This window comes from Bacillus rossius, chromosome 7, assembly GCF_032445375.1.
Source record: "Bacillus rossius redtenbacheri isolate Brsri chromosome 7, Brsri_v3, whole genome shotgun sequence".
NCBI lineage: Eukaryota > Metazoa > Arthropoda > Insecta > Phasmatodea > Bacillidae > Bacillus > Bacillus rossius.
Genome location: NC_086335.1, coordinates 52,097,485 through 52,116,316, shown reverse-complemented (window position 1 = coordinate 52,116,316; position 18,832 = coordinate 52,097,485). Strand labels below are relative to the sequence as shown.

Sequence of the window (18,832 nt, the reverse complement as noted above, 5' to 3'; positions counted from 1 at the left end):
CTAACGCTACACCCCACGAACGTATGTTCTACCATAAGAGAAGGGCCAGTTCTGGAGTTACTCTTCCTTCGTGGCTTACTACACCAGGGAAAATTCTAATGAAGAATCACGTCCGTCAGAGTAAATATGACCCCCTGGTGCAAGAAGTAACTCTGCTTGAGGCGAACCCTGACTATGCTCTGGTTCAACTTCCAGATGGTAAGGAGACAACAGTCAACCTCAGGCATCTCGCTCCTGCAGGGGATATTGTCAACAATGAATCTAACTTAGAAGACGTGAATTTTCCAAACCTCGCTGATGATCCTAATCAACACACTGAAGCATCTGAAGACACCCAGCTGAACCTCACTCCAGAAGATTCACCTGCGAAGAACATGAATGATCAAGACCTACCTCAAGTGAACCCAATTCGGACTCCACCCAGATCTCCCCCCAGACCTCAACCTCCACTCCGGAGATCTTCCCGCACCACTAGACCTTCTGAATATCTCAAGGACTATGTACTTAAATGAAGAGGGGGCGAATGTGGTGATATTGGTTTTAACCTCTTAGCAACCTCTTAGCAACCTCTTTGCATGAACATTGTTTAACCTTCAATATTACCTCTTATTCAAATCTATGTATTAATTCATGTAACAATCTAAGTCATGTTTTGTGCTTAATAAAGCCTTAGTTTCTGAAGATAAGGTTTATTATGTCAATCACATTTTTAATACCTAGTATTTTGGATAAAAAATTTATAAATGATACTGCATAACAATATAGATATAATATGTGGTGTTCAGTGCATAAAAACTCTTTATGATGAGGTGAAAATCTGACTCATAAATGACAGGTACCATAGCTTAGTTTATAATAATTAATAATTCCACTCTATTGCAAACTGACTTAAAAATTTTTAACGTACAAGATCATCTAAGTTGAACGTTTTATCAAGATTATGCCATCTTTTCAAATTATGGACATTTATAAGAAGTAGGAATTATCTATACAAACAAAATTAAAAACAGTTCAAGGTATTCGAAACTGAGTTATTATTATAATTTATTACCATGGATGTTGGCATATGTATATGAAAAGAGTGATTCTTTGATTGATTGTTTATTTTTGAATACTTAAAATAATGTGTCAGAGTGGCTATATATTTCATCTTTCTAAAAAGAAAAAGTATTTATTAAAAATTATAAGCGCTGTCTTTTGTTTTGGCTTTATGACATAAATCCGTCAGTGTGTGACTCATAATTCAAATGTGCAAATGTGTATGCTTTCTTCTTTTTTATTGTTTATTTATTATTGTTCTCACTGTTTGATGGGATACATTGGTGTTTTTTTTAATCTTTTGCTAAGCAGTGTAAGTCACAGTGTGTAATTTGTTTATTGTCTGTTCATTATCTGTTATATTGAAATAAACAGTGTTAAGAGCCCAATTTACTGGAAGATGGTCATGGTGTAATAGGGAAGATGATTCTTCGATGGTTTGCCCCTGCCTTACACAGCACGGAGGCTATGGTACACATTAACACCTGGTCCTGTAACCAGCCAGGAATCTAATCTGGGACCTGTTGTTCACCAATTCAGAATCTCAAACCACCGAGTCCAACACATAGAATACACTGAAAATTTATAAATGAGTGCGTTAAAAGTTTTGATGTGCAGCAGCAGACAACACTGACACGACTGACCCTTTTGTGTTGGCAGGGTTGTTCCAGTTGGTGCTGACCTCCCGGGGGAACCAACAGTTGATCTTCGGCGACTACCTCTACAGCCGGGAGTACAGGAACGGCGACCGTGTCTACTGGCGCTGCGTCTCCTGCAACAAGACAAAGTGCCGCGCCCGCGTGATCACGAACGGGGGGGAGCTCGAGATACGCAGTCTGGAGCACAATCATGAGCCGCACACCGCGAGCATACGGGACAAGCTCCTCTGGCAAGAGCGTCGCCTCCAGCAGGCCAAGTAGAGAAACACATAGCATCTGTGTTTTTCTGTCTTAACCAGAGTGTGTCGTGGTGTTTAAGTCGAGCAAGTGTTTCGTGTACAATTTTGTTAGTTTCCTGAAAAACTAAATACGTATATTTAATGCTGTGTGAAAAACTAACTAAAATTCTGGTAGGGTTTAGTTTTCAAATTATTTTTTATAGTTAACTGAAAAATCATCCACAAGGTTAATTAAATAAAGTTAGTATCTCTGCAGGAAAAAAATTCAAATAATACTGGTTTTAACATGTGCAATAAAAATGTCGTCACCAAATAAGCAATAGTAATCAAGAGATAGTATGAATTACAATATGCAGTGTTCTCTCTCAGGAGGTGGAACTTGAGAACTCTTATAAAAAGTTATTTCGCTTTTCTGCGCAGTTTATTTTACAAGATGTCAGTTAATATTTGTGACTTTTTAATGTTGGCTTCTGTTTGAATGGACTTATTTATTAAAGCACATGATGTCTTTGCTGTAATATTTTGGTTACCAACAATTCATTTGCTACAAATTTTTGCTGTACTATTTTATATCAAATTACTTTTAAAAGTAAAGAGAAAAGGTGAGTTAATAATTTTTCTTGAAACCTTGACTTGTTTAATTGCCAGTTGTCTCACATTCAGAATTGACTTATATTCGGGTGAATATTCTGTTGAACTGAAAATTGCAAGTGACTGCTCAAAAGTGTACCAACTATTTTTTTCTCTCATACTTGAGATTGAACAATGAAATAACATCTGCAAGATATATCCAGTGAACTAGTGTATCTTACCCAATATCCTGGTTGTCATTCTGAATAGGGTCTTCAGGAAATTAGGTGTATCTTAAACAAGTTATGAAGCTATGATTTGGTGAGCACTAAGGTGGTGATGATAGTTTTACATCTCAAAATGGTCTGTTTTTATATGTGTATGTGATAACTACATGAAACCATGTTATTTGTCCATTCATTCTGCACTTACTCTGGGCCATTGTGAGGCTGATTCCAGTCTCCTGAGATTCATCTGTAAATCCTATGCTATTGGAATGGCTAGATTTGCCTACTTACAAACAGTCATGATGCAAGTTACCATTTAGTAAACAGTTATTGTCAGGCACAAAGAGCACTGAGAATTTTAAAAATGTTTCAGAGGTGCTAAAATTTTATAGAGCCTAAGTCACCATCGTAAGTTGTTCTTCAAGTTCACAGACATATTGTAAACAACAAATGAATGAATGACTAAATTATTTTGTGACTAGTTTTTTTATTGTCCTAATACATAAATATGAAAGTTTGGTTGTTGGTATGTTTGCAAACTTAATCACATTTTTAATAATTTGTATTTTGAATAAAAATATTTATAAATGATACTGCATAGCTATATAGATATAATATGCGGTGTTCATTGCATAAAAACTCTTTAGAACGAGATGAAAATCTGACTCATAAATGGCATGCTTATAATAATGAATAATGCCACTCTATTGCAAACTGACTTCAATTTGTTTAATGAACAAGAACATCTAAGTTGATATATTTGATTAATATTATGCCATATTTTTTAATTATGTACACTTTATAAGAGGTATAAATTACATATACTGGCAAACATAAAAAACAAATGAAGACATTCAATGAAGCAGATATTTTCACCCAGAAGACATGGGGCACATGTCGATATCCTTCCCTTTCCTTCCCTACTACCCCTCTGTTATCAAAATCACTTTTTAATGATTTTATTTTAGTGATGATTTCCCCTCGTATGCTTCTGCACTTGCGCAAGCAGCACCACCCAGAGCACAAACACTATAGCTCCCTTGTCCTTAGTCCTAGTCTACTCTCATTTTCAATTTAGGTATTACTTGTGGGGTGTTCGGCAGCAGACATGCCCGCTTGAATATGGTCCACGTAAGTGTTTAGTGTAATTTGCTTATTAGGTGCAAAGTGGCTGCGTCCATAACGTAACTTTCTCTCCTTTAGCTGGCCTGTATATTGCAAATTTGGTCTTGTTCACCACTTTATAAATTTATGTTAATTCAAATGCCCGCGGGACATATAGTGTGTTTGAGTCTTTTCTTGTAAACTGGGGCCATGTTTAGCTGCGGCGTGTTGTGTTGTTAGAATCGTACAATACCATTAGGATTGTTTCTGCCTTGCTGACCGTTTTATTTTGCTTTATGTTTAACTTCTGCCAGCAAGGCTGTCATTCGCTGTTTTCAAATGATCTCTTGTCGTGCGTCTGGGGTAAATCAGTAGCTATCCGGGTTTAACGAACCACTAGTGTGTTCCTTTGTTTTTCTTGCCTGACCAGGCTTTGCCGTTAATTTTGTGCGGTTTTAATATTACTCCCTGTTTCATTTCAGGAACGACTGTATTATCTTGTATGAATACAGTTTGGATTTAAGCTTCATTCATAATATTTGATGTAACTCTCTCTTGCAAGACTCTAAATAGGACTGGGCATTTTTTTTTTTTTTGTGTCTTTACTCCCATTTCGATGAGTCTAGAGTTTGTTATTTATATAATACACATAATAAATCATGTTTTAAGGTGCTTGTATGATGTATGGATTTTCAGTAATGTCTGTGCACATGTATGTTTTGATTATACATTTTCCAATAACATTTAATCATGTAATATATATTATTTGGATTGTTAGTGAAAGCTATTATTCACGGTTTGGACTGTAACTATGTGTGTATTCATACTGAAACATGCTTTATTGAGGTGCTAAATTTAATTAGAAATGTTCTTAACTTCTTGCAAGTGAACTCTTATGTACCATATGTCACTTATGACACTTGCTATATTTCTTTTGTTCCTGATCTGTTAGTCCCAATATTAATTGTTACATATTCTCTAGCATTTAACATGACGCATGTGTCTGGTTTTCATGAAACAATTGTATGATATACATTATATTTTAAGAAAGTTGTATGAATATTCTTTATTGAAATAAATTGTTGAGAGATCTAGAATGACTATTATACTTAGACTTAATTATCCACTATGCCTTGTTATTGCTGTTCACTAGCATTAATCATTCATAGTTCATACTAGACTGGACTTTCAACTGCCTTGCTTGTTTTCAGTTGTGGTTGTATCAAGCAGACTTGAAGGTTGTTCGGATCTCGTCCCCTACAGGTTTCAACAAAACTGAGATATTATCATCTTATTACTATGGATGTAGGCATATGTGTATGAAGGGAGTGATTCTGTGATTGAGTGTTTATTTTGAATTATTGAAATAATTGTGTCAAAGTGCTAAATATTTTGTCTGCCTCAAAAACATGGTATTAATTAAATATTAAATTATGCCTCTTTAGCACTGTCTCTTTGTTGTTGCGGTATGTCTGTTGTAAATACATTATTTTGATGATTCATATGTTCCAACGAACTACTCTTACAGTATTTTTTTTTTAACTTTATCTTATTTCTCACTGTTTTGTAGGTACAATTTTTTTCTTCTTTTTTGCTATTGTTATGTTAGTGTATAGAAATGTATAGATACATATTTGATAATGGGGGGGATCAGCGGGAGGTCTGATTTTGACCCCCTGCCCAATGCCACGGGAAGATGGTAGTGGTGTAATAGGGGAAATGATTATTTTATGTTTGCCTTGGCCTTTCGCAGCACAGACGCCAACGGACAACTTAACACCCAGTCCTGTACCCGGCCGGGAATCGAACCCGGGGTCTCTGGTTCACCGTCCAGAATCTCCACCCGCTGAGCCGACAGATTGAATACACTGAAAGCTTTTAGATAAGTACGTTAAAAGTTTTTATGTGCTGGCACCTCGCGTTGTGTTAACACGACTGACACCCGTTGTGTTGGCAGGGTTGTTCCAGTTGGTGCTGACCTCCCGGGGAAACCAACAGTTGATCTACAGCGACCACGTCTACTCCAAAGATTACAACAACTGCGGCCGTATCTACTGGCGCTGCGTCTCCTGGAAAAAGACAAAGTGCCGTGCCCGCGTGATCACGAGCGGAGATGGGCTGGATGTACGTGGTCCAGAGCACAACCACGAACCGCACACCGAGATCATACGCAACAAGCTCCTCTGGCAAGAGCGTCGCCTCCAGCAGGCCAAGTAGAGAAACACGTCGCATCTTTGTTTTATATCTCAAGAGTGTGTCTTAGTGTCTAAGGTAGAACCATTGTCTTGCACATAATTTTTTTTTTTAGGTTTCTGTAAACTGAACCAAATTTATTGCTGTGTGTAAAATTTAATTACTTAATTTTATACAGAAAACTGTGGCCTATATCTTTTATGGTTTGTTCTTTAAATGATTGTTTTATGATTAGCTATAAAATCATGCACAAAGTTAGCTAAAGTTTTTTTATGTACCGCTGTAGAAAAAAATATATTTTTATATTTTAAATAATAGAAGTTTTTACTTGTGCATAAAAATTAAATTACATCACATCCATAATGGTATTCACGTGATTGTAGTAATTGAACTATAGTGTTTTCTCTCACAAGGTGGTACTTCATAACTCTCTTAAAAAGTCTTATCAGTTTTCTGTGCAGTTTATTTAATAAGGTCCTTACTGATTTTTTGAATTTAAGTGGGCTTATATTGCATGCCTTGATTTGGTAATGCACCTGAGACCTTTGCTCTCATATTGTGGTCACCAGCAATTTTCATTGCTGACAATTTTGTTCAACCTTTCCATGACAAATAACTTGCAAAATATACCTAAACCAGGTCACAGTAAACCAAGAGTAAAACAACTTACCTTGAACTTTAAAATGAACTATAATCATGTAACTATGCACACACCAGTTGTTTATTTTATTGACGTGACAACGTCTAATAAATCAATGAACGCCGGCTGCACGCACGAAAAAGTGTCCCACTACGGATGTCCCATTATGGATGTGTTCTGTTTGCTCATTGTACGCATGCGTGGCATCTCTCTTCACGCTCATTGTACGCATGCGTGGCATCTCTCTTTCACTCGATCGGAACTACCATCGATTTGACTTTTCAATCATATTTTCGTCGTTTGAATTATTAATATTATGTAATTTAACGATCGTCCACCGATTTTCAGCACAATAAGTACGGTTATTTAAAAGTAATGTTGAAAATTCAAATACGTTTTGAACCAACAATGATGTTTTACATTTACACATAATAATTCAAATTACACCCGGGATCTTTTGCACAATGTTTTAAAAAATATTATAACACATTATAAATAAGTTTGGTGTATTTGGGATGCGTATTTGTTATAAAATTGTGTTAATATTATACCCCTACCATGAACAAAGTTTTTATATATATATATATATATAAACATTTTAAACTACATTACCTTAGTATGGCCTCGTGGGCGTGTGGTTAGCGTACCTAACTCTTAAACTAAAGGTTGTCAGTTCGAAACCCGGCTGCTGCGAAATTTTTTTTTGTACTTATAAAAATAAATATGGTGCACGCAACATTTCAAAAGTAATAAATATATTTGAATTAATGAATGCAAATAAAAGTAAATTTATTAATTCAATTGCACATTTCATTTCACTCCTTTGTATCCATACAAAATAGTGATAATTCAATAAAAATGATTCAATTGTATTCATAAAAGTATGCAGAGGTAGATTTTATCATGCAAAGATTGAAAAATTAAAAAAAAATTCTTCCTCAAAGAATATAAAATTTTTAATGCCTAAATGGTTTGGTTGCAAAAACCTATTACAGCTCGGTCTCAGGCCGAATATGATATTTCCTTTTCTTCTGGATCAATCATTTCATCAATGTTTTGTTATGACGTCACGTTAAACTATCATCCGTAAACCGACTTTACAGACAACCAATTTTGTATACTGTTGATTACTATGACTGTCTTGTTATGTAGCTTTATGATCTGCAAATGTATTATAAATTGAAAAAGAAAACATGTTTTTCATGTTAAATATATCTATCGGTGTGGTATATCACTTCTCTGTCGAACTTTAAAATTGAAGGAATAGTGAGTGAATACTTAAATGGTACAGTTTTTTTTCTCTTGAATTTAAATTGCGGTCTCACACACCATGTTGATGTTTTTTATTTTCTTGTCATTACTTTTAGTTGTAGGGCTATTTCTGTAAATTCAACAATATACCTCTTTTGCATTGGTTTTATATCACAAATAGTTTAACAGATATTTACAAATAGATATTGTATTTATTTGTATTAAGTCACTCAATTGTTTTTAAGTGTTATCACGACCATGATTTTGTACAAAATTATATCTTATTTAGTAAATATCTGTTGAAAATATTTTTGACAGAACAAATGCAGAAGAGTTATAATGTTAAATTTACAGGGATGCCCTTAGCTAATAGGATAATTACAAGCAAATGAAATAATATCAACATGGCATGCAAGACTCCACCTTAAGATGTAAAAAAACAATAAAGAAAAAAAAATCTTAAAAATAGTTGCAATACTCTATAGGACTCTTAACCGAGATTCTGATGTTATTTTGAATGTAGCCTTCATGTAATTAGATTTATCATATATGTACAAGATATATTTGCACATACATTAGAGCTTATGATTTGGTGAGCACTAGGTGTTAAAATGTCTACTTTTATCTGTGTATATAAAACCTTAAAAGAAATGTTATTTTCCCATTAATTCTGCACTTATGCGGAGTCATTGTGAGTCAGATGCTAGACACCTATGATTCATCAATAATTTCTAGGTTTTTGGAATGGTTATGCTTGATTATACTTGCAAGCAGAAACTATGAAATATCCCATTTAGTAGATAGTAATTGCCAGATACAAAGAGTATCTAGCATTTAATAAAGTATTCTGGGGTTCTCAGTTTTTATAGTGCCTAATTCACCAATAATTATTGTTTGCTTTTATTGTGCCTTAAGTCTTAAATACAAAGTTATATCCTGTAAATTATTTTTATTAAAAATTATCTTTTCTTTAAAAATATTCCACATACTTTTTTGTCTTGTGTTGTATTACCTTTACTCCGTAGCACTTTAGCATATGCGTTTAATTTATGTTAATTTGTTCAATAAAATGTAGTAAAGTTAGTATGGATTACCAGTTGTGATACTTATTCTTCAGTTTAGATTTACAATTTGTTACAAAGCATTTTGATGCCTTCATCATATATATTATATTGGTTGGGAGGAATACATTATTTTTTATATTTATCAAAATATACAATTTTAACTACTTAATTATATACATGTATTTATATATATATACATTTATATATATATATATATATATACACATACATATACACACACATACATACATACATACATACATACATACATACATATTAATTTAACCCTTTTTGTCACATTATGTTAGTTTAGCTTTAATTTTATGTACCTTTGCATTACCATACCTGATTAACTTATCCGGTAAGATAAGTTTTTAAAACCCTTTTTTCCCCACTAGAGTAAAATTTGACCTAGAGTAACATTTTCACCTATTCTGTTATCCCACCTGCATAATCTATGGAACGAGGCATTGCATTGTTAAGACAGTGAACTCACATTCCAGAAGGCCAGGTGTTTGACCTCTCTCTCCATCAATCCAGATTTTTTTTCCCACGGTGTTCCGGAATGCTGAGATCCCTCCCCGACATCTGTGAGTTACCGTGCGCTGTGACTTTGTTGTCATTGAGTGATCTGCCAGCATACGGCAACACTGCTAACCCTGAAATACTTTCCTTGAGCCTATATTGTATCTTTTCAATCCTCTTGTGAAAGTAATTCATGAACCTAAGATTAGGGACAAGATTTTACAGTGAACTGCAATGAAATCAAAATAACGCTGGGAAGAATAACACTGGAATAAAAATTAATACATTGTATAGCACTGAAAAGCAATTGAAATCAGTGAAATCAAGCAATATTTTAACACAATTTGAGTAACATTTTAATCTTTCAATATATTTAATTCAATTAATGTCATTTAATTTAGCATGCAATTTTTTACCAAAATGTATAGATCAAATGGATAGGAAATAATTATTTTACATCTTTTTTACATTACAGACATTTGTACATTTTTCAAGGAAATAAATGCTCGACAATTATTTTTTATTGTTGCGTGTAATTTTGTCCTTATACATGATTCTTAAAAATTACTGTATTATAAAAATGCATCATGCATTACAGTTCACATTACATTATTTATATGAAACTAGCTGACCCTGCGAACTTCGTACCGCCTAACAGTCAATGAATGTCATGTTAACTTTTAGCTAAACCTAATTTAGGATTTTATTAACATAATAAAATGAATACTCAAAATTCAATAAAAGTACAAAAATCAAATATTTCAAGGGCGTGTCAGCAAGACATTTGCTTTATTGGAGCTATGTATTTTGCTGCATAGGTTGCACTCGGGTTGATTCTCTTCAGTGAAGCACCTTGTTATATATACAACATTTATTCGTTTTGTTATCAGGCGCAAGAACAAATAAAGCGGATGGTTTGCCGACAGGTGAACATGCCACGTAAAATAGACCATAAGAAAAACACGCATTTTCTATATTCAGACCACAAACACTTAAGGATTGGCCTTGTGATTTGTTAATCGTCATGGCGAATGCAAGACGAATCGGAAATTGAAATTGTTTAAACTCAAAGGGCATATCGGTTGGAATCATCGGAATATTCGGAATGAGAACTTCCTCACCTTTGAATTTTTATTTGAGTATCATGGCGTAAATCAGATTGATCATCAGTTTTCTTATCACTAAACGCGTTCCATTGCATAGTTTTAGTTGGTTTAGATTTCGAAGCATGATGACTACCGAGCTAACCTTCAGTTATAAATTGTGCGGTGGTAAGCCAGGCACATCCAAGCAGTTTAAAAATTCAGTTGGATAGTTGATGGCTTCGTTTTCGTTAGTTGCACAATCAATAGATTTGAATGAATGCAGAGTACCAACGATTTGATTCTGAATTACGAAGTTTAAGTCATCCACATATTTGTTGTTAAGCCACCAAAATTGCTAGCTCACTCAACCATCTGTTATTTTTGTGTTTAACAATAATGTTCGAGAACACTTTGTTGATGAGCTCGTCTTTCGATGAGACGAAAACGCAAAAATTCGGAGGAAATAAAATTTATCCACGTGATTTATTGACAGGAACACGGTCATTACCGATAGTCAGCAATTTCTTGGAGAACTCTTCAGCAGATGGATGTTCAGAAATGCCACTCTCATGTTTGTTGCCAGCTGAAGTTTCTTCACAAAGTGCCAGTGATTTGAGGCAAGCGTTTATTTCATCGGCAACAGTCGATCTTGGAATGACTGGCAGTGTTTGGTGCAAATCTTCAGACAGTAAAATCATTGCACCTCAAAAACATCTCGAGTCATTGTGCAGATCTTTCAATGTTCGGTCAAGTGCTTCCAATGCGCGTTTGTGTGCCATTATGCATTCGTCCCAGGTGTTGTCAATCTGTTTTTTTTAATGTGGTAGAGCTGTAGTGTCAATGCGATTGGGTGATTTCAATTTAATGGGTAAAAACAATTATTGTCCCAAACATGGCGACAACAAAAGGTTTAGAGCTTCAGTTTTTCTTACTCTCTCTACTTTATTCGTTATAACAGCTTCGCGGCATTTGCTTGGCGGACATAGAGAAATAACACTCACAGTTTGTACGTCTGTAACTTTGTATGTCTATGGCCAACCTGCGTGACATGAGTTGTTAATTGTGGAATATGGCGGAGTTACAAACCTAATTTATTCAAAAATTATTTTTTTCTGTGAATTTTATCAACATTTTAATAGTTATTCTGCTATTCGGGGCGGAGACGAATCCAACAATCAGAGATCATTAAAATCAGTCCAGCCGTTCTTGAGTTATAAATGGTGTAACTAACCCGACTTTGTTTTATATATATAGATTAAATTTGCAAAATAAGATTTTCGTCAATTTATATAATTTCACAATATTCAGTAGGCTTTGTTTATATCACGCCCAAGACAATTTGAAAGAAAAGAGTTCGCATATTGTAAAGAAAACCATTTCGCTCATGTGCGAACTCTTTTCTTTCAGTTTGTCTTTGGCGCGATATAAACAAAGTCTTCTAAATATTGTGAAATTTAATTAAATGAAAAGTGACATTTAATTAAATGAAAAGTGAGAGTGGGTTATGATTATTGTGAACAATATACTTTTTTGATTTTCTATTTTTTAGTTTGGTTTTCTATATAAAGCGTGTTTTTTATTTTTTTAAAACTGTTATTTCTTTTTTCCCCCGGGAACAGGATAAAAAGTATCCTATGTCCGTCTCCTGGTTCTAAGCTACCTCCCTACCAATTTTCATATATATATAGATAAGCCTTAACAAGAAACATTTTTGTGTACTTATTTTTTTTTCAATACGTAATACACTATCTTTATCAAAAAGCAGAATTTGTGTAGTTAAAAACACCACCACCCAAATCTGTTTTAAAAAGGATTTGGGTGGGAAATTGAAACATATCTTGCCCCTTACAGGGGCGTAGCCGGGGGAGGGGGAGGGGGGTAGGGGTTCAAACCCCCCCCCCCCCCCCCCCTCAGCACCAAATCTTTAATTAATTTCTTATTCATCACTCAAACTAATTTCATATTAAAATTAATAAAATTTTTACCATTACAATATTTAAATTTAAGTACAGAAAACTGCTAAAATAGCACTATTTTACACCTTAAAATCCAAATTTTCCCGGGGGAGGACCCCCGGACCCCCCGCTTTAATACGGGAGGGCCATTTCTTAACACCCCCCATACACAAATCCTGGCTACGCCACTGGCCCCTTACCTATAATAGCCTGTCCCATATTTCCTGTGCTTTTCCTTATTCTTGATGTGCTAGTTGATAGATAATGGATATTTTTTTTTTTAAATAAATATGCATAACGTTTATTTTTGTGTGTGGCTGTCGACAGGTACGTTTGAGTTTGTGTCCAGCCCCTGGGGCAACCCGCAGCTGGTGCACAAGGGCTACCTGTTCAAGACGCAGCACAACCGCCCGAGCCGGCGCCGGTACTGGCGCTGCGTCGACTGCAACAAGACCAGGTGCCACGCGCGCGCCATCACGGACGGGGAGGGGATCGAGATACGTGGCGCGGGGCACAACCACCCACCGCACGACGGCGTTATCGCCAGGAAGAACTTTTGGCGCTCGCTGGCGGCTTACGACCATTTCTGAGTGATTTTTTTTTTATTGTTTCCTACCGTGATGTCAACCAAACTTTGATGTGTATTTTTAGTTTAATTAAATCTTTCCTGAAAACAAAATGTTTATATATATATATATATATATATATATATATATATATATATATATATATATATATATATATATATATATATATATATATATATATTTTTTTTTAACTTAATATTGTAGAAATAGAATCTCAAAAGTGGGCTTTTTACCTGGTAAAGTCTTGACAATGTAAAAAAAAAGTACCGACCAATCAATTGTAGGCACTGTGTTGAATGGAAATGCATAAATAACACTACTTATTTACACTTTCGAAAAGAAAAAAAACAATTTGGCAACTGGATTCTTTAGAAACTGTGGTGTACATATATATACCTTCGTTTTTGGTATAATTTAAACATATATAAATATTGATTTGATCTTTTATTTAAAAATTATTATGTATGTAAGGGCGTGAAAATGCTTTAAAACATCAATATTTATGGTCAATCAACTAACTACAATTTCTTTTTGTTAATACTGTATAGTTGACAGTTGTGTTTTACAATTTCAGGTACTTATCGTGATAAATGGTATTGTTTTATCAATCATCCAACAAATCCTTTAATCACTTTTTTGAACCCTAAAACTAATCATGTGCTTGCTCCTGTCTGCAGGTAAATGAAGTTCAGCACAAATAAAACATGATTGTGGTGTAAGTAGTTATGTAATTTATGCAAATTCAAATACTAAAAGAAATAATTTATTATTCATCCTTCTTTCAGTTAAAAATACTTACACTTTAAAATAACAAATATTTGATTGTATTTAAAGTGTATATAGGCTGTTTGCATATCACATTTCATTTTTTAAAACTCAAAGTTTTAAGATTTGAATCATTTTTGTAAAATATAAATTTTAATAGGCCCATTATAATTAGCCATACTTTATTCAAACAAGTGGCACAGGGTGCAACAGAACCTCTAAAATTCAGGCAGCAGAATAGTATCCAATTATTTAATGTTGAAACCAACCAAGCAGATAATAAGCAGTGTACAATCACTGCAAGAAAAATGCTAAAAATAGGCAAGCATGCTAATTTTATTAACGTATATGCTACCATAGCATGAAAACATGTACAAGTATTTGATAAAATAATTTTTTTTCTAAACCATCATTAACATTTTTAAACTTTTTTTTTTTTTTTTCATTTTCATTGCCATTGTAGTTTGATATTTGTTGATATTTGTATTTAAGAAATTGTATTCACTTTAAAATTCAATTAAAACTAAGTGCTGATATTAATACAGGCCTGACTACTGTGGAAACATAAAAATTTTTAAAATTCAATGAGATCTCGTGTATTGTTAAGTCATTTCAGGTTTTTGCAGGCCATCCCTCCAGTTTCTCAAAGTGGGAAGTATCCAAGTATCGGAAAGTTGCACGAAAGAGTCATGTTTGCAAGTGGCATGTAGGATAGTTGTTTGGAGGAGAAGCACTCGGCACTACAGCTGTGTGGGGGGGACATGTGCGCAGGTGCGGTGCAGTTTGTGCAGAGCGCGAGGGGCAACCCGCAGCTCGTCTACAACGGCTGCCTCTTCAACTCGGAGTACAAGCGCGGCGAGCGGCAGTTCTGGCAGTGCAGCTACTGCCAGAGGACCAAGTGCCGCGCTCGGGTGGCCACCTGCGGCAGCCGGCTGGAGGTGCGGCAGGGCCACCACAACCACGGGCCCCACACCGACGCCATACGGAAGAAACTCTTGTGGAACGCCATGTGCGCGGGCTTGGAGCAGCATTAGTGCTCTGTGCTGTGAAGTCTCCAGGACACTTGGTGTGATGCTTTAGCAATGACAATTACCATGTAGGTGCACAATTACATAATGATGTGCATGGGCCTCTCTGGTAAGTAAATTTAGGGGGGGACATGGGATGTAAATATATTTGGCAAAGAGAAGTAAAAATATACAAATAGAATGTATTGTATGTAATGAAATAATAATATAAACAATGTAATGATAATAATGTAATGTTGATTGAAGAATTGTTTAGAATGAAATGAAGGGGAAAAAAATTACCCTTGAGTGCTATTATGTTCACTCCACAAGGAATTTTTGGAGGGGACATGTCCCCCCCATCCCCCCCGCCAGAGAGGCCCATGCGTTACCCCCAACCTCTGAGGAGCTACAAGTACAGCACTCGAGTCGGGTTGCTGCAAAGTTCACAAATTAAATTCCTAAAAAAAAGTTTTTTTTTTAATACTAATACTGCCAATACAGTTAAGGCACTGGACCCTAAACCTGAGTGCCGCTATAAACAGCAGCTTCATCGATGGAAGGACGAAAGTAAATGGGTGGGAACCTTAGGCTAGAAAATGAATACTAATCACATTAACTGCATTCCCTGAAAAATGTGTTCATATCAAAATTATGAATTACAGTGAATGTATAAATATTCAAAAGGCTGCAATAGATTAGCAAACCACTGCCATTGTAAAGGCCTCAAAGACATAATATAAATAATTTAAAATATTTAGGTATTACATATTAATCATTAATAGACAGCTGAGGTATCACATGTGTATAAAATTGGCCCTAATAATATTTAAAACACATAAGCAAATTTTTTCGAACAGATCTACAACAAAAAAATTAAAGAAAAAGATTGTCAGGCTCAAATCAACTTTCACTGCCATTTCGCAGTCCAACTATAGTGAGCGTCCATCTTGCTTTCCTTGTACGATGTAGTGCATATAAATAAAAATAAATAAACAAACATTTCATTATTCTATGAAAGTTTATCTTCGTGTCACACACTTCAAATCTCATTCACAAAATGTGTTTCCACTAAAAGTTTATATTTGTATATATCCTGAGTTGCTCTACAAACTGCAGTATGAATTGTATTGCTCACAGCTAACTCTCTTCCATCCACAGTTAAGTTTTTATAATTACTAGACTTTAACATAACTGTTGTGTCCGAATATTGCATTTTGATGCCAATTGGCTAAAATAAAGTTTTCTAAGGGAGATTGCATTCTGTCATGTCTGTGAAAAAATATACTACCAAAATGATGAGTGTTCATGCATACATTCTTCAAAAAAATTAAGTAACTAGCCTGCTAGTATTGTAAACAAAACTTGCTTTCAAAGTTTCTTTAAAACTATCAGAATGGCACTTGGGGCAGTAGTCACTTTCCCTGTAGCAGTGCAAACTGAGTTACAATTAAGTTCAGTTTAACCCTGTTCATTTTGCACGCTAACTGAAACCTTGAAAAATCAGTGCCAGGCACCACGTGTGCTCTTGCAATGCCACAGAACGAACCATCTTGCCGGGGTAGTTCAAATAATTGGTGCACAACGCCCTTGACTTACAGTTGGTAGTTCTTGAAGGTCTCGTAGGAAAAGTGGATGCAAAACAATTTGCATCCATCATACATGCAGACGTGTGTCTCGTACGAGACGGGCTGGTTCCTTCCCGCACAGGGTTTCAATATTACGATGCGTCGTGCACCGTGCATGCATGCACCCAGCCCTATTGTCCTCATCCTCTTGTTCGCACTATAGGGTGATTTGTAGAGAGTTAGACAAACTGAACGGGCTTGGTGGACCCATTTAGAAAATACATATTCAGCAAAAAGTCCCTAGGGGTTCAATTTTTTTTTGTTATAATTTTTTAAATATTTTTCTTAAGTTTTACCGAATTTGACCTTAACACCTATAGATTTTTTGTGCAAATTTTATATTTGATCTTTTTATTTACGTTTGGTCCCTGATGCATCCTTCTTCTATGAGATGTAAAGAACGACTAAAGAATTACATAGTTCTAACCTCATAAAGTTAGAAAAATGGAAACAAATAGGCAAAAAGGACAACTTTAACTTAATTTAAAATAAAAACTAATTGCGTTCAGGAAGTTCAAATATTTTTAAAAACTTCTCTAGGTACTGTTTATTACAGCGATGTACTAAATTGGTATAAAACTTGTGTTTAAAATGAGATGCAAAGGAAAAATTAAGCGCAAACAATAAGAATAAAAATGATTTATTAAACAAAAAGTCACAAATCCTATTAAAGTAGCATGTTGTTGTCGTATTAGGGTAAAAGTGTGAAATATTTGAGTCAGATTTGTAACATTACTGAAAAAAATAATAATAATAATAATTCATTTTGTAATTTTACTTCATTATCCCCTCATTTTTCACATCTAGTTTTCAGAGCCTCAATCAAATTACCTGAACAGTATAGGCTTTATCACTTCAAAATTACTAACAATCTTAAATAATCTTAATAACTTTTTATTAAAGCCTGTTCAGTAAATATTTTGACATTCTTAAAACCTAATCCAACAGTGTTGCCAACTGACTCAACAGCACAAAATTACCAGCTAAAGGAATATAACATATAAGCAATGAAAATATGTATTTCTGCCACAATAAGTACTTTATATTGAAGTGCTATGAAAAGTAAAATGCTTGCAGGTACTTAAACATTAGAAATGATGAAATTTAGTTAAGTGGGGGAGAGTCATTTCACAATACATACTTACCATTATAATAAATACTCACACAGCCAAACTTTTTATTTATGTAGGAAGTTCCTTATCACTGCTAGCAGCAACCATCATAGAGCATACACAACTAACTCCATACCACACATCAGTATAACACTTTAAAAAAATACTTTGAATTAAAGTATATTTTGTAAGGAGATCCCACTGTAATCACTGTATCATAAATGTAAAAAGCCATGTGTTCCAAGTGAGTGTTAGTCGTTAGAGTTTGGACGATTCTATGATGTTGATTCTGTTTCTCTGTTCCTAAAATATACTTTTAATACTTTACATTTTTCAATACAGTGCTATATATCAACAGTGCTCATCTTAAAAAAATACATAAAACTAAGATAATATATATTCATTAAATGACGTGTATTTGTCTTCACATTGCTGAGAACAAAACCTCATCACTGTTCTAGTACAAAATATAAATTTCTACACACACACAATTTCTGATATGGTAGTATGTATTTTACATGCTTTATATTAGCTTCACCTGTATGTTTGTCTGTCCGTCTGTAACTCTTTCGACTAAGTTTTCTTTTCTTGCAAAGCACATACTTTTACCAGTTTCAATTGTTCCTTCCTCTGTGCTAGCCTTTCAGCTTGCTTAACCACGCCGAAAAAAAAAATGTTTTTTTTTTTTTTTTCGGTAAATTCTAAGATTATATCCATACATCTAACTGTAAATGATTCGGAGAGACTTTACCATTTCTTTGTGACGTTGCAACTCCAAATAGTTATCTCAGATGGTAATAGGTAGTGTCGGTAACTCATTTCCCTATGATAATTATACATAAATATAGTTTAAAAAACTAAAAAAACATGCTTTTAAAGAATATCAAACTAAAAAGTTAAAAATAAATATAGTTTAAAAAACTAAAGAAACATGCTTTTAAAGATTATCAAACTAAAAAGTAAAAAATAATTTTAAAATTTAATTTATGACAATAGTATATAAGCAATACTAGTATAAATGAGAAAAAAGCATGGGGCGCTTAATATACAAAAAATATGGCACAAAGCGCCTCAAGCTTTTTTCTCATTTATACTAGTATTGCTTATATACTATTGTCATAAATTAAATTTTAAAATTATTTTTTACTTTTTAGTTTGATAATCTTTAAAAGCATGTTTCTTT

The 18,832-nt window shown here is 34.3% G+C and overlaps 1 protein-coding gene across 1 annotated transcript; it reads left to right on the top strand.

Moving 5' to 3' along the window:
- Positions 1-828: 828 nt before the first annotated feature.
- LOC134534560 (FLYWCH-type zinc finger-containing protein 1-like) lies at positions 829-14,936 on the top strand. The gene is made up of 6 exons (XM_063373040.1): positions 829-835; positions 1,699-1,954; positions 3,812-3,864; positions 5,795-6,050; positions 12,900-13,051; positions 14,674-14,936. Exons 1-6 carry the CDS (start codon positions 829-831, stop codon positions 14,934-14,936), a joined length of 987 nt encoding a protein of 328 aa, XP_063229110.1.
- The last annotated feature ends 3,896 nt before the right edge of the window (positions 14,937-18,832 follow it).

Excerpts from the sequence above, each read along its gene's own strand:
- LOC134534560 (XM_063373040.1), top strand. Across the intron at positions 3,865-5,794 it reads CCCGCTTGAATATGGTCCAC|GGTTGTTCCAGTTGGTGCTG; the intron begins GTAAGTGTTTAG and ends TTGTGTTGGCAG. Across the intron at positions 13,052-14,673 it reads CGGGGAGGGGATCGAGATAC|GTGCGGTGCAGTTTGTGCAG; the intron begins GTGGCGCGGGGC and ends ACATGTGCGCAG.